The sequence below is a fragment of the Aristolochia californica genome, unplaced genomic scaffold, assembly GCF_029961685.1.
Source record: "Aristolochia californica isolate CCGP_79_NKW_82.1479 unplaced genomic scaffold, dmAriCali1.0.hap1 SCAF_10, whole genome shotgun sequence".
Lineage (NCBI taxonomy): Eukaryota > Viridiplantae > Streptophyta > Magnoliopsida > Piperales > Aristolochiaceae > Aristolochia > Aristolochia californica.
In genome coordinates this window covers 1,302,984-1,317,877 of record NW_027181771.1, presented here as the reverse complement: position 1 = coordinate 1,317,877, position 14,894 = coordinate 1,302,984, and the positions used below count along the sequence as shown (strand labels likewise).

Sequence of the window (14,894 nt, the reverse complement as noted above, 5' to 3'; positions counted from 1 at the left end):
CACTTGTAAGTCGTAACGATTCGTTGTCGATGTAGATTGATGACGGAGAGAGAGAGAGAGAGAGAACGGAGAAACAGCCAAAGTTTGGAACTGCTGCGGCTGGAAAAAACTTGCCTTTAAACGTCGCAAAACGCGGATTTGAGGGAGCACGTGTACTGTTTGATGTTCCTTGAAGCAGAGAAGAAAAGGAGAACTGTTCAGAGGCAATGACTGTTGTGTTCCCAGTTCACAAACCGGGTCCTGGGGCATGGAGAATGAGTTGCAAAACTCCGATCTTCCGAGTTGCCATGAGAGTACGTGTACTGTTTGATGAAATGCCTCAATGGCATTCCAGCCAGCGGAGAACGGAGGAACAGTTTCAAAATTCGAGAGTTCAAGCTGCGGTATTGACTCTCTGGACCCCGGAGACCCGAGAACGAGTGACCGAGCTCCGACCTTCCGAGTTCCCATAAGATTATTAAATAAGAGGAATGAAAAAAAGCCGGTGTAGTTAAAAAAGTGGGAGAAGGGACCACCCTTCACGTGGAGAAGAGTTGCAGAGCCGGACATGGCAAAAGACGTTCAACTTTCCACGCGATTTGAAACGGTTGTCGTGCCATGATTCTGCGTGCGATGGCGAAGTCGGAGAAGCAATCACTGGGTAAAAGCCATTGCAGGGGCTCGTAGGCCGTAGGGGGGAGGAGGGCGGCAAAGCCGAGAAGGGACTGAGGGAGATCGAGATTTGATCCGAGAACCGGGGCATTGATACGAAGATGGGATCGAGAACCGGGGAAGCAGAGGCAGGACTCTCCGACACTGGAAAAGGTTCGAAAGCAAAATGTCAAACGCTACGTTGCATTTTTATTCTTGGGAAGTGGGTTTGACAGGGGACTGCGCTTAGTCCTCAGCCTTGGCCTGCTTCTGCAGCTGCTGCACGTGAGGATGGATTGATGGAAGTAGAGAGACACAGTTGAAAAGATTAATGAAAGAAATCTGCTTCGTTCTTTTCTTTTCACTTCTCCATGCAAGAACAGAGCAAACATCTCAAAGCTAGAGTTGTTCCTGAGGAGTGGTTTAAACTGGATTTATTTCTCATAAAATTATTCAATTCAATTAGAGGCATTGATAAATAAGGCATTTGGGTTTTCAAATGCTCACTCAAGTTCAGCCAACTATATTTATCAAAATTTTAATTAATAATAATAATAATTTTAAATTTTAATTTAATTTATTATATTTTCAGCAATAGTATGATCTTCATTTGATCATTGAAAAATAGTAAAAATAAAAAAATCCCAATAATACTTAGTTTGAAAGACAAAAGTGAATTGGGAAGAACAGCTTTTTGTTTTCATGTAATCTTCTTCTTTGGAACCATATGGGTGGGACTGAGAGAAGATTGAGGTGTTTGCCTACATAAAGGTTCATTGCCTTTTGTCCTTGAACAATTTGTAGAAAATCTATTGAACAAGGCTCCAAGAATAGAGGTCACTTATTCATCAATCATGGAAATGAAGGCATGGATCTCAATGTCACAACCCTTATGTCTCCTAGTGTTTTAGTGTTTTTTCATGCACAAGGATGCAATTATGCTTGTGACCCATCAAATCTTCTATAGTATTGGGACAATGCTTTTAATTTATTAAAAAAAAGTAGAAAAAGTTGTTTTCTTACCCATTAAGAGATCATTTGTGCCCATTTTACCTATAACAAATTTTCCCATTAGAAAATTTTCCTATCGGGAAAATATTCTCTATAACTGGGCTTTTATCGCTCAGGATCAAATTTAAGAGTAATTTAAGAAATAAGTGAATTCTAAACGGTTTTTTTTGTATGGAATATCGATATCTTCTTCATTTGAATGACTTAATTATTAATACTAGACAAGTAGCTTTCTTTTACCTTAGTAGAAGATAATTTTAATTCACTGATCATTTTATTTGGTTTTAATTTTTTTTAAGTTCTAAAAAATGTTCAAATGTGAATATTAAATTTTTTATCATAAGATCTCATATCATATGTGCTCTCATGGATTTTATTTTCCAATGGCATTGTTGCAATTTCCCAAATCAGAATGCATGGAAATTTCAACCCTAAAAAATCCGTGTCGGAACCTGAATAGAGCGAGTCCAACGAGTTAGCACGCTGGACTCGGACTCGATGCTCTTTCAGGTACGGGTCACATGGTTAGGTCAACCCTAAGTATCCCTGTCAGAACATGGAGAGATGAAGTCCAACGGATTAACTCATTTGACTCGGTTTTTACGGTGAGTTGGACGAGTTTTTGTTCTTTTTACTGAATCTAACCTTGATAAAGCTGAAATGGCGGAGATGGTGGGGGAAGAAGGAGGGAAGTGGGAGGGTAAAATTGCACTTTCATTTATATATTTCTTTTTTTATTTTTTTCCTTGGAACCTCGAGAGAGACGATAATAAAATGGAGGCGGAGAGCCGAAAAGCAAAGGCCAAAATTTTCCTCTCTTCCCGACACTGCTCCCTCGAGCGTTCCAATTCTGCTCTTCCCTTGTCGAATCGCGTCAAACGCTCGACGACGAAGACGTCGAAACGTTACAGAAAATCGCTCGCTCGCTCGCTCCTGTTTCTGTGATTCTCTCTCTGGGAAACCTTTTCGCTTCTCGAACTCGAAAGGGGGGAACAGATTTGAAAAGGAAGAAAACAAAGGCTACGCAGCAGCCCCTACAGCTGCGCTGCCTGGGGGTTCGTGTTCTGGGCAGGGGAGAAGTGAGTGGTTGGGGTTGTTTGGTTTGTGGGGTGGAGGGTGGGGGGCGGGGGATGGGGGGCGAAGATAGAAAAGGGTATCGGACGGGTTCGTCCATGTCTTAGTCTTTTCGCCGTTATCTGCTTGGAAGAAGCCCCTTCAAATCCGATGCGAAACACCATTCCTAAAACATCCAACACCGCCCACACCCACCGTCTGTTCTTCTTCTTCTCCTTCTCTTACTTTTCTCAGCGGTCACATGGCAGCTTGTCTCCTGACTAACGCTTCTGGTAATAATAGTAATAGTAGTAATAACTTTGTGAGAGCGGCTCAGGAAGGGAAGATGGCTAGGAAGCGACCGGCGTCTGAGCTCGATTTTGGGTCGAATGGCGGCGGAGAGAGGTTTTCGCGGAGTCGGGCTGCCATAGGGGGCGACCCTTTTGCGGGAATTGGTCAGTCCTCGTCTTCGGCTGGGGCCGCCCCGTTTTTCAGTGCTGGCTCTGGGGGTCATGACCTGGGTTTTGCTTTCGAGGTCGACTCACGCGTGGTGGCGACGGGTCACCCGCAGGCTGCTGCTCAGCCTCCGGAACCGCCTGCTGTTTGCGGCTTCTCCGGGCTGCCGTTATTTCCTGCCGAGAGAGAGCGGACGCAAGGTGCCCCCGTGGTCGCCACCGCCGCTGTCGATGACTCCTCGGCGACTGCGTGGATCGACGGTATCATACGAGACCTTAACAGCAGCGCCTCCGACGTCTCCATCCCGCAGCTGGTGCAGAACGTGCGAGAGATCAACCATCCGTGCAACGCGACACTGGCTTCCGTTTTAGAGTACAGGCTTCGGTTCTTGACTTCGCCGGAGCCCGTCCCGCAACATCTCGCTGGGGACTGGAGGAGGGAACTGCAACAAATTGTTGGCCATAGCGGCGGCCTGTTTTCGCAGCATCTGCAGCGCCACCACTCCCATCCCGCCTCTTCAGCTTCACCAGGACTGAAGCTCTATCTCGACTCCGGCGTCGAGAATCCTTTCTCAAGTACTCTCTCCGACCGACTCTTGAACTGGCAGCAATCCTCCCATGAAGAGAACCGTCCTCGTCTTCCTCCTTCCACCAATCGTCCTACCCCCACTAACCCTAATTCTACTGCCTCTACTTCGATATCCACTACAGCTACTATTAAACAACATTCATCAGCACAGCAACAGCAGCAGCAACAACAACAACGGCAGGCCTTTTCTCATCAGCAAAAGCAGGCGAAAGAGAAGAGAGAGGAGCTAGCGAAGCAGAAGAGAGACGAGGAGGGTCTCCATCTTTTATCTCTGCTATTACACTGCGCCGAGGCCGTCTCCACTGATAACTTAGAAGAAGCGAATAAGCTTCTGCTAGAAATCGCAGAGCTATCGACGCCGTTCGGGACGTCGGCGCAGCGGGTAGCGGCCTATTTCTCTGAAGCCATGTCAGCCCGACTGGTGAGCTCCTGCCTTGGCATCTACTCCCCTCTCCCTTTTAGTCCCCACCACGCGCAGAAGCTTGTTTCTGCCTTCCAGGTCTTCAATGGCATCAGCCCTTTCATCAAGTTCTCCCACTTCACGGCCAACCAGGCGATTCAGGAGGCTTTCGAGAGGGAAGAAAGAGTCCACATCATCGATCTAGACATCATGCAAGGGCTGCAGTGGCCAGGACTGTTTCACATTCTGGCGTCCAGACCGGGCGGCCCTCCGGCGGTGACGCTGACGGGAGTGGGGACTTCGGTGGAGGCGCTGGAGGCGACGGGAAAGCGGCTGACAGACTTCGCCGAGACCTTGGGGTTGCCCTTCGAGTTCCATGGAGTGGCGGAGAAGGTCGGGAATTTGGATCCCGAGAGGCTCCACGTGGGGAAGAGGGAGGCCGTCGCTGTTCACTGGCTCCACCATTCGTTGTACGACGTCACCGGCTCTGATGCCAACACCCTCTGGCTCTTGCAGCGGTGAGTCATCACGCGAACCAGTTTCCCTCTGTACCCCACTAATTCTTTTAATTTCTATCCTGAGCGAGATCAGTAAAAGCACTGTTGATCGGTATCAGATCAATTTTGACTCCTGCATGGCCGGAAAAATCCGATTTTCGATGATTTTACACCTCATTTTTCATTACGTTTACTGTTAGGAGATCTGATATTCTGTTCATTGTTCCACGCCAATGAACCTATAAACTCGAACTGATCGTTTGGAGTTCAGGATTTTCAAAACTCGTATTGCATTAATTGCCGCCCCCTTGGATCACTTGCTGTGTATGCCGTTCAAGAGCTAGGGTTTTCTGTGATTAGAATTTAAGAACATGGGTTTGAATCTTCGTTCGTGAAGAATGCATGGAAACAGTGTAAGTTTTAATGGGTTGTGACTGATTAAAGGGATCCATCGATGCAGGCTATCGCCGAAGGTTGTGACTATGGTGGAGCAGGATCTGAGCCACGCGGGATCGTTTCTGGCTCGGTTCGTGGAGGCTATCCATTACTATTGTGCGCTGTTCGACTCGCTGGGCGCCAGCTACTCGGAGGACAGCCATGAGCGTCACGTAGTGGAGCAACAACTCCTCTCGAGGGAGATCAAGAACTTGCTGGCGGTGGGCGGCCCGGCCAGAAGCGGCGAGGTCAAGTTCGAGAACTGGCGCGAGAAGCTGGAGCAGTCCGGCTTCCGCAGCATTTCCCTCGCCGGCAACGCCGCCACTCAAGCCACGCTCCTCCTAGGCATGTTCCCCTCCGACGGTTACACCCTCGTCGAGGAGAAGGGCACCCTCAAGCTCGGCTGGAAGGATCTCTGCCTCCTCACTGCTTCCGCCTGGAGGCCCCTTTCCAGGTAGCCTCACTCGTCTCCACCATGAACAAGACCTGATAGTCTTCTTCGTCATTATCATCTTCTTCGTCTCCCCTCATTAATTCCATAAATGTATACATCTTCTGCTGCAAGGGGACAGGGAAAAACCAGTGGTATGTAAATGTGGGTAGGTGGAGCAATTAATTGCAAATGAAATGAAATGGGTTTCTTGAGTACTCTCTTATCCTCTCCACCTTCCCTCTTCTGAATCTCATCAGCTTTTCTGTATGAAGTTGAAAGCTTTTTCTACCCTGCCCGGGAAGAAGTTCATCAGAGCTTGTCTTTTTGGTTGTCTTGACAATCCGGGCATTTCTGGGCGATGGATTTGTTGTGGTAAAAGTGAAGAATAAACGAAAGCAGGCCAGACTCCAACGAAAATGGAAGGATCAGTCGAGGCCTGTCTTTCTCTGGTAAAGAATTAGTTAGCGATGGCAATGGAACAGATTAAATCGGGATCCATACCGTCTTAACTAAATTTGCATAATTGGTCTCTTAGTGATTACTGATTAATGACCAATACAGAAGAGTATAGCCTAAAAGAGGCTTCCATGATTAACGGGTCATTCAACGGTTTCGGGTTAGTCCCACATAGGCAACGGATTAAAAAAGATACAGAAAGTAAAGACTATAAATAAGTAGTCCGAACGAATTAGAAACATACTTACCTGGACGGGGTCTATTGATGATCACGAAGGCCAATGGCCTAAGGCTGTTGCCTCCATTGCACGTTGGATGAGAACAATATTACCATCTCCCCATGTGGGAGAGTGGACGTCAAAATTTGTGACAGTTGGGGTACGCGTTCGCGCGGCCCCTATCAAATTAATTACTAATAATTTCAATGCGAGTTTAAAAAGGATTATTAAAATATGTAATTAAAATTAATTACAAATTAACCCAAAATTATTCAAAACAAATTTATCCTTATATTTTATTGATAAATTATAATCCTCCAATTAATTTAAACATTAAATATATAAAATTTCTTTTCCTGAAAAAATAGAATTTTTTAACCAAATTTATCATATGATCCAACTAATTAAAGGGCTATAAGTTACCTATTTGACTCTAATAAATGTAATAATGGAATTTTTTCTTATTTATTGATAAAATACATTTCTTCATATAATTGCCGAGTAAAATAAATGCAAAAAAATCATTTTAGTAGAAATAGAAGTCATGGTTTTAAGTTAAAAAATCTTTTTTTTTATTTCTCAATGCTATTTAAGTTATTTATTATTTATTCAAAGTTAATAATTTTTTATAAGGTTAATTAAGTCATTTCGAATTTTAATCTATAATAAACCTCTCAAACTTCTTTTCCTAATCACATTAAAAAATTTAAATCTATAATTTTTTTTTGGGTTCAATTTGAATGGAGGCCCGACACAACCCTTAAAAGTCCAAATGGACGGCCATTGTCTTCGGTTTTGCAAAATGAGGAATCGGTTATTAAAGACTTAGTCCCACATAGACAATGAGGAAGATGAGACTTGGAGTGAAGGCGCTATAAAATACAAGACTGGAAGATGGGAAAGCATACTTACCTGGACGGGGTGTATCGGTGAACAAGAAGGCCGATGGCCTAGGGTAGCTGCCTCCATTGCACTTGGGAGGAGAGTTGCCTTACCATCTCCCCAAGTGGGAGAGTGGACGTCAAAATTTGTGCAAGCTGGGGTACGCGTTCGCGCGGCCCCTACCAACACCTTCAAATTTTAATCTAACATCTGAACAGTTCAATGCGACTTTCCTTAATTCGGATGACAACCCACATTGTTGTTTGTGTTGACGTAGAGAATGGACCATAAGGAGGCTAAATTTGAAGGACTTATGTATTCTATTAGCATGGCTACGGACCTATGGGGCCGTTACTCCAGTTGGGGCTGAACCCTCCAGGGCTCGGTGGTGTCTCCTGCACCAACTGCGGAGCCCTCAGAGCTAGCCGGTTGCTTTGCATGTGCACGTCCGTCTGGTGCCTCGGGCTGTCGTTGTGCGCCTCGCCCCCGTCCCCCACGTACTGTTGTATCACCAGCACCGACACCGTCGCCGCGAAATCTGACGACGATAGCAAGTCTCCGATGGCCCCCAGCTCCGGGCACTCGCTCCAGTCTGTGAGCCCCGCCGTGAGAGGGGATATCATCCTCTGCCCCCTTCCCACGATGTAAAGGTCGTTGATGCTGTCGAGTTCTCTAATGGCCCCCACGGTTTCCTCCCCGTTGTTCACCACCTTCTCCATGTACAGGATCGACTCGTCGCTCGCGTTCTTGAGCCTGAAATCGTTGATGAAATCGTCGTCGAGCTGTCGCTCCCTCTCCATGTCTGTGACCACGGTGAGGATCTTGGTCTCGTCGGCATGGATCATGGGTTCGACGACGTTGTCTCCGGGGATGAATCTGATGATGGTGAGGCTGATTCCCTGGTGTTCTACCATCCGACCTGCGTAGGAGAGGGCCTCTCTGTCGTCGGGGCCGCCGAAGTAGAGCATCACCACGTGGTGAGACACGTGGCTGGCGGCTGCGCGGTTTGTGCCGCCGAGGCCGCGGTCGACGAGGACGGCGACGGAGCAGGGGGCGTTGGCAAGGACGTTCTGGTTCACGCTGCGGAAAGCTGGGTTCACAGCCTCCATGCCGCCGTCGACCGTTTGCTCCTTGTGGAAAGGGAGGATGATGAGAGCCACTCGCTTGTCCTCCGCCAGGTTGCATATGTCTTCGTGCATGCTCGAGTAGGGAGAGATGGCCGTGAGGGGCAGCACCGACACCCCGCTTGCGCTCTGCTCGTAGTGCTCGAAAGCGTTGATGATGTGATCGGAGTGTGCCTGGGCACGGTTTACCGCCGGGAGGTTGGAGCGACGGGTGTTGTGGACGATGAGCATGGCGGAGGCGCGGCCGGTGAGCTCGACCAGGTGGAGGGCGTGGACGAAGATCGGGGACCTCTTCGTGGGGTGGGTGGCTTCCAGCAGGTTGATGATAGTGGGTATATTTCGGGGGCCATGGATGCAGGCCAGTAGCCGGAGCTCCCCGTCCGGCTTCGACCGCTGGATCGTCCGGCGCTTGTAGGGGACCAGTCGCCTCGCCGGCTTATATAGCGCCGTGACTGATGGCGTTATCAGCGTCGTCAACAGTACAGACATCAAGACCATCACAGCAAACGACTCGTCGTCCAACACCTGAACCATGGAAATCGATCAGGACCGCATGAAAACAATGAATTTGCACAAAACAGAAACAAATAGCGAATACCTTTTGATCTCTCCCAACATTGAGGACGATTATCTCAATGAGGCCCTTGGTATTCATCAGGATTCCCAGGGATAAGCCCTCCCGAGCAGACATTTTGTAGAAGGAAGCCAGAATCATGGTGCCCAGCACCTTGCCGCCGCTTGCCAAGAGAATGACCAGCACCAGAAGCCCCCACCCGTCGGTAATGCCATGAATGCTGCCGACGTTGGTTCGAAGCCCACTGATGGCAAAGAACAATGGCAGTAACAGACCCGAGACGAAGTCCTCCAGCTTCTCGACGAGGATTGCGCCGAGGGGGCCGTTCGGGATGACCAGACCGAAGACGAACGCTCCGAAGATGGAGTGGATCCCGATGGCGTCGGTGACGAGGCCGCTCACCATCACCCCGGTGAGAATGACGCAGAGGTAGAGTTCGCTGACGGTCTCCCCGTCGGGGGTGCGGCGGACTAGCCACATGACGCCGGGGCGGACTACGAAGAGGCAAAATAGGACGAAACCGCTACCGCTGAGGATGACCCAGAGGGACGATACGGTGCTGCTGTTCTCGGCCATGGCTATGGCCAAGGCTAGGAGAATCCAGGCGCACATGTCGTTGATTAGAGCGGCGGACATTGCGAGGCGGCCGATGTCGGTGTTGAGGAGCTTGAGATCGGCGAGGATGCGGGCGAGGACGGGGAAGGCAGTGACTGAGAGGGCCACGCAGAGGAAGAGCAGGAACGTCCCCTGGTCGACCATTTTCCCTTTGGTCATGAAGCTCTTAAGAACGAAGGAGGTGACGATGCTGATTATGAAGGGGAGAGCCATCCCTGAAACCGCCAGCACCACCGATTTCTTCCCCGTTCGCTTGATCACCGTTATGTCCATTTCTAGTCCTATCAGAAAAAGGAAGTAGATCAAGCCTACGTTCGCCATTGTCTCCAGCACCATGATGCTTCGTAGAGGGAAAAGAGCTTCTTCGTATGGCTTGTACCTGCCGAGCACTGACGGACCCAGAAGTATACCACCCTACACGTACCAATCCACACCAGAGTTAAATTTTATACGTTTCTCATGGTATCATTTCCATTTCGAACAAAAGAACAAGAAGAAGAAAAGGAGGGGAGGAGTAAAATTACGATTATCTCGGCGACGACTTTAGGCTGACGGAGAGGCCGGAGGAGGAAGACCAGAGTGCGGGTGGTGAGAATGACGAGCGTTACTTGCAAGATAAAGAGCGGGAGTGAGTAATCCAAAGGGTTGTCCCCCTGCCAGATCCCGTTCGTGGTGATCATCGTCGGTGAATAGCAGACGATGTTCGCTTCCACAACCGACGTATTCCCCGGCATAGTGCCCATCTTCTCTTCTATCCCTAAAAAAAACTCCCGTCTGAATTTGATACACACGAAGAACAAGAAAAAGAAGACAGAAAATCCAGTTTACATGGACTCGCATAAACCTAATAAAGAAAGAGGTGATCCAAGGGGAGGAAGAAAGAAGAAATGCAGCTGAGATTCAATTCGAAATCGTTCTGCTTCTTTTTTTTCTTTTATGTACAGATTAGGCCGGTTGACGGGGTTAATGTCTGATCTTAATGGTGAACCGAGTAAACCGTCATTCTCAGTAGTTAATCAGGATAAAAATAGGCTGCTTTCCTCACTTACCCATTTTATCTCCCTGCAAGAATGGAAACTCTTCTGCGTGTATTCTCTCTTCCACCACTTAATGGACGTCTGCAGAACCGGACAAGGCTCGACATGCTCAGAACTAACGAAAAAGGAGAAAACCAGATTTCTTAGCTTCACGACCTCGTATCTGGTATTACAAATACAGTATAACTAATGGAAAATTTGATCGTTGCAGTTTTGGATTATAATGCCTTCTTGTGGTTTCTTCTTCGCAAACAGTATGAATTTGTGGATGAACATGTGATATTAAAATTTACAAAGGAATTAAAGGAAGCGAAGAATGTAAAATTCTTGAGAGCGTCGGAGGAATATTTGCATGTAAATAGACACTTCACTCCTAAATTCTTGATAAGGATCCTGCAAGGAATCCAGACTCGGTCTGATCTGAATCCAATAGTTCCCTCACCTGACGGTCTTTCACAGGCTTTCCCGTTTCAGTTGCAGGAAGAGGGTCAAAGTCAAAGATAACTGGTCAGAGAGAAAGTTACCTCACCCGCGGCGTCGGCTTTGTCAACATTGCTTTCAGCTTTGTTCTCGTTTTGGAATTTTCGTGCAAACGTGGGCTTCTACGTGTGACCATTTTCCAACTTCTCTGCTTTTCAACTGCTAAAGGTGGCGCCCGGGGTCTCTCTGCGTCATTTTTCTGTCGAGGAAGAAGAGCTCTGTCGAAGATGTTGAAGAAACTATTGAGGAAGCCTAAGAAAACCCCTTCAACTATATCTTCCTTGGAGAAGCTCAACGAGGTCGGAGAGTCCCTAGTCACTTTTCTCTCGTTATATTCAGTTGCTAGAAGCCTGGATTTTTTTATTTTTTTTTCTTTTTTGTCTTGACGAATGACAAATATGAGAGCTTTTATTATTGAAAAATTCATCAAAGGATTTCAATGGTAGAATACAGTTTGCTTCTCTGAAGGTCGAACTTTTCAATTTCTTGATGTTCAACTGATATGTCTTATGTTTTTGCGATTTGTCTGGCTATCATTATTTTCAGCTCTTTTACAAGATGGGGCTAGTGGGATTTTTTTTTTTTTTTCTGGAACGTGTTTGAGTTATTGATTTAGTCATTTTTATCTAGGAGAACGGAAGGAAGCTTTTGGTGTTTCTTTATTATTGTGCTATGAAGTATTTGGGGAAGATTAGACCTGCCATATTGTGCTTATTTTTACTTCAGTAGAATTCACGAAGTTGATTAACAGAATGTTGTATTGGAGATCTTAGCATGGAGCTATGACTGTTCTGATAACGGGGCCTGTATTGGTCTGACATAAGGGCTCTTGTGCAGTATAGAGTTGTGTGAACTGAGTTTTTTAGAAATTTTCTTGTGGCAAACAGACTCTGGAATTGCTGGAGAAGAAAGAATTTTTTTATCGAAAGAAGATTACTTCAGAAACTGAGAAGGCCAAGGACTTCACGAAATTGAAGAATAAAAAGGGTAAGTGATTTCTCCATTACATTTCTGCTTGGCATGTTTGTTTCTATCCTGTTACTTTAGTTCCTGATTTCGTTAGTGTTTGCTCTGCATCAGGCAAAATGTTTACCTATTGAACCATGATAATGCATCATATAGAAGTAGAATCCCAGTTTGGATTACCAATTATTTATCATCAGGACTGTAACTTGGCTCAATTTCTTAAACCTTGTATGCTTTTTGTTTGCAGCTGCCATTCAGTGTTTGAAGAGAAAAAAACTATATGAAGCGCAAGTGGAGCAGCTGGGAAACTTTCAGCTGCGAGTCCATGATCAGGTTTCAGTTGTGCTAATCAAGGATTTCTTAGTTTGCTTACATATCTTTAGTTGGAAATTCTATGATATTGTAGTATTGGGGATTCAGTTTTATCAAAAGGTCTTTATTACCTATTCCACTCACGTCTTCGTATTGTCTATGTTTAGATGATTACACTTGAGGGAGCAAAAGCAACAAAGGAAACAGTAGATGCACTGAGGGTGGGAGCATCTACTATGAATTCCATTCAACTTTGTTTGTAAGCCATTTACCACTCAAAACTCTCTCTTATTATTTCTGCTCTAATGACAAAAAATAGATCAATGTTTTAATTTTTAAAATCAATAATCATGATTGAGTTTAGATTTATAATCTTAGTCAATCCACTGATGTCCTAATTTCTTTCTGTGAATTGTATACAATATTTCTTGTTGATATTTACAAAAACTAGTTTCTTTGTTGCTTTCCTGAATCCCTTTAGGCATCCTACACTTTTACTGATTATAGAGTACTCAAAAGCCAATGGAACTTCAACTTGTGTCCTGTGGCCTGTGGAGTCACTGGACCCTGAAACCTGAGTTTGGAACTTGAAATCCATAAAATTCCCTAATGATCTCTTAAAAACAATGAAAAAGACAAAAATCAGATTGGTGACTTGCCCTCAAGAAATTTTTTGATCTTGGTAGTCAAGATCTTGTTACCTAGCTATGGTCAAATCAAACCTAGTCTGCTGCAGTAACTTTTTATGTAAACTTATCAAATGGCTTCGTTTTCAATTTAAATAAAAGTGTGAACTCAATCCTTGCACATGGAGCAGATAAGAACTGCATTTTTTATTGTTTTAGATTCCAGTTAAAGAGAGAGCAGGATTACATTTTCTATATCAAAATTGCAGCTCAGGAAACTGATGCTCCCAGTGACTTCTTTGCAGGGACGTGGATAAAATTGATAAAACCATGGAAGAAGTAACTAAATATGAAGAACACATTAAGCAGATACAGGAGAACCTTGCTGCTCCAACAGGCAATGCACGTGATATTGATGAGGTGTGTTATCAGTTTCCGCATCATCATTCTGCATATGAGCAAAAGATCGATGATTATGTTTGATTGATTTGAGTTGAGGAATTGCTTTAACAAAGAGAAATGAGTGACAATCCTTTGGAAGTCACATAGTCACCAAAGAGGTGAAAATCTTTCATGCAACTAGTGACAACTGGGTATTTTGAGTCTTGAAAAGAGCTCTCAGACAGCAGAGGATATTAAGTTTTCAACTTAATCAGAAAACAGGTCAAAATTGCTAAGAGCAATGTGTACTATATACCTCAAAGATAGTACCACTTCATTATCTTTGGTGGCTATGTGATTTCCACAGGAATGTCACACATTTCTTTTTATTAAAGCATTGAGCACTATACACTATACCTCAAAGATAGTACCACTGCATTATCTTTGATGCTATGTGACTTCCACAGGATTGTCACACATTTGTCTTTATTAAAGCATTGTGCTCTATACACTTTACCTCAAAGATAGTAGCACTTCATTATCTTCTCATCATCCATCAGATAGGCAGTCAGCTTGAGAGTTAATTTTCATTTGGGTTGACCTACGTGGACAAGTAGTTCAATTTGCTTCTTACCATTTCAAAGAAACAAAATCATGAAACATAAACTTATTTGCTATGGTGTAATATATAAACTCCTTCTTATTTGGGTTTGGAGCAGGATGAACTAGAAGCTGAACTTGAAGAACTCGAGGAAGCTGAACTTGAAGAACTTGAGGAAGTTGAACCGGAAGAACAGCCAGTACACCCCACAATGACTGTTCCAGCAACTGTATCTCACATAAAAACAAGAGACAAATCAGTAGCAAGTGCTAGTATGGATGAACTAGCTACACTTCAGGCTGAAATGGCACTTTAACTAAATGGCTGAATGCGTTCTGTATATATATATATATATCCCTTGCCCATCCTTACCCATCCTTAACCTTTTCTCTTTCAGTCACCTGTTTGAGAACAAACAACAACATCTAAAGGAACTGACAGGGGACATGGGACTAGGTTTCCACTTGTTGTACAGCTACAAAGGATGGGTTGGCTATTTTGTACAATCGTTTCTATTTGCCTCATTAGAGAGACTTACTAGCATTTCTACATCCACAATTAAATAACTGATTTTACCTTTGATTTCAAGCTATCCTAATTTGCAGAGTTATTAAGCTTGTCGGAGTTGTTAGAACACCACCAGAGTTTCTGGGTCGTGCCTGATTTTACCAGTTACAGGAAAGGTCTCTAAATTGTAGAACAACTGAAATTGGGGACTCTTATTTGATAACAAGAATTCTCATAACTGCCCGCTCTAAGCTTGGGTAGTCAACTCGCCCATTTAAGGTTGGCAAAGGGAGTTCCATGCACCCGATTCAAGCCGGATTCTTTGGAGCCCAAGTCAGTTTCATTGGTAGCGAGCTATGTGAGTTCAGGATCGCATATCAAACGCATATGCCCTTTCTCTTTAGTAACTAGGAAGAGAAGACAGAGGGAGAGAAGAGGCACACTATAACTTCCTCTTGAGGAAGCAGAGCTCTTGTAGTAATTAGCTGTGCTGGTTATGATAAATTGGTAGTAGAGGCTTTAATTTTAAAGAAAACTGAATGAGTTAATAAGTAAATTACTTGACTAAATATCACTCAATCACATATGACCTCAATATATTTCATGTTTCAG

General features: G+C 45.0%; 3 protein-coding genes and 2 non-coding genes across 5 annotated transcripts; 4 read left to right on the top strand and 1 right to left on the bottom strand.

Moving 5' to 3' along the window:
- The first annotated feature begins 2,806 nt into the window (after nucleotides 1–2,806).
- LOC137940043 (protein SCARECROW-like) lies at nucleotides 2,807–5,903 on the top strand. Its single transcript, XM_068784956.1, has 2 exons — nucleotides 2,807–4,656; nucleotides 5,096–5,903. The coding sequence occupies exons 1-2, from the start codon at nucleotides 2,957–2,959 to the stop codon at nucleotides 5,526–5,528; spliced, it is 2,133 nt and encodes a 710-aa protein (XP_068641057.1). The 5' UTR covers nucleotides 2,807–2,956; the 3' UTR covers nucleotides 5,529–5,903.
- A 296-nt stretch (nucleotides 5,904–6,199) lies between these two features.
- Nucleotides 6,200–6,360, top strand: LOC137943272 (U1 spliceosomal RNA). The gene has a single exon (XR_011110613.1). It is a non-coding gene; the product is annotated as a U1 spliceosomal RNA (small nuclear RNA).
- A 721-nt stretch (nucleotides 6,361–7,081) lies between these two features.
- Nucleotides 7,082–7,242, top strand: LOC137943269 (U1 spliceosomal RNA). The gene has a single exon (XR_011110611.1). It is a non-coding gene; the product is annotated as a U1 spliceosomal RNA (small nuclear RNA).
- A 149-nt stretch (nucleotides 7,243–7,391) lies between these two features.
- LOC137939211 (cation/H(+) antiporter 15-like) lies at nucleotides 7,392–10,106 on the bottom strand. The gene is made up of 3 exons (XM_068784439.1): nucleotides 9,897–10,106; nucleotides 8,782–9,786; nucleotides 7,392–8,708 (listed from the first exon to the last, which is right to left on the bottom strand). Exons 1-3 carry the CDS (start codon nucleotides 10,104–10,106, stop codon nucleotides 7,392–7,394), a joined length of 2,532 nt encoding a protein of 843 aa, XP_068640540.1.
- Nucleotides 10,107–11,070: 964 nt separating this feature from the next.
- LOC137942679 (vacuolar protein sorting-associated protein 32 homolog 1-like) lies at nucleotides 11,071–14,321 on the top strand. Its single transcript, XM_068788411.1, has 6 exons — nucleotides 11,071–11,188; nucleotides 11,777–11,876; nucleotides 12,103–12,188; nucleotides 12,335–12,426; nucleotides 13,099–13,213; nucleotides 13,894–14,321. The coding sequence occupies exons 1-6, from the start codon at nucleotides 11,117–11,119 to the stop codon at nucleotides 14,089–14,091; spliced, it is 663 nt and encodes a 220-aa protein (XP_068644512.1). The 5' UTR covers nucleotides 11,071–11,116; the 3' UTR covers nucleotides 14,092–14,321.
- The last annotated feature ends 573 nt before the right edge of the window (nucleotides 14,322–14,894 follow it).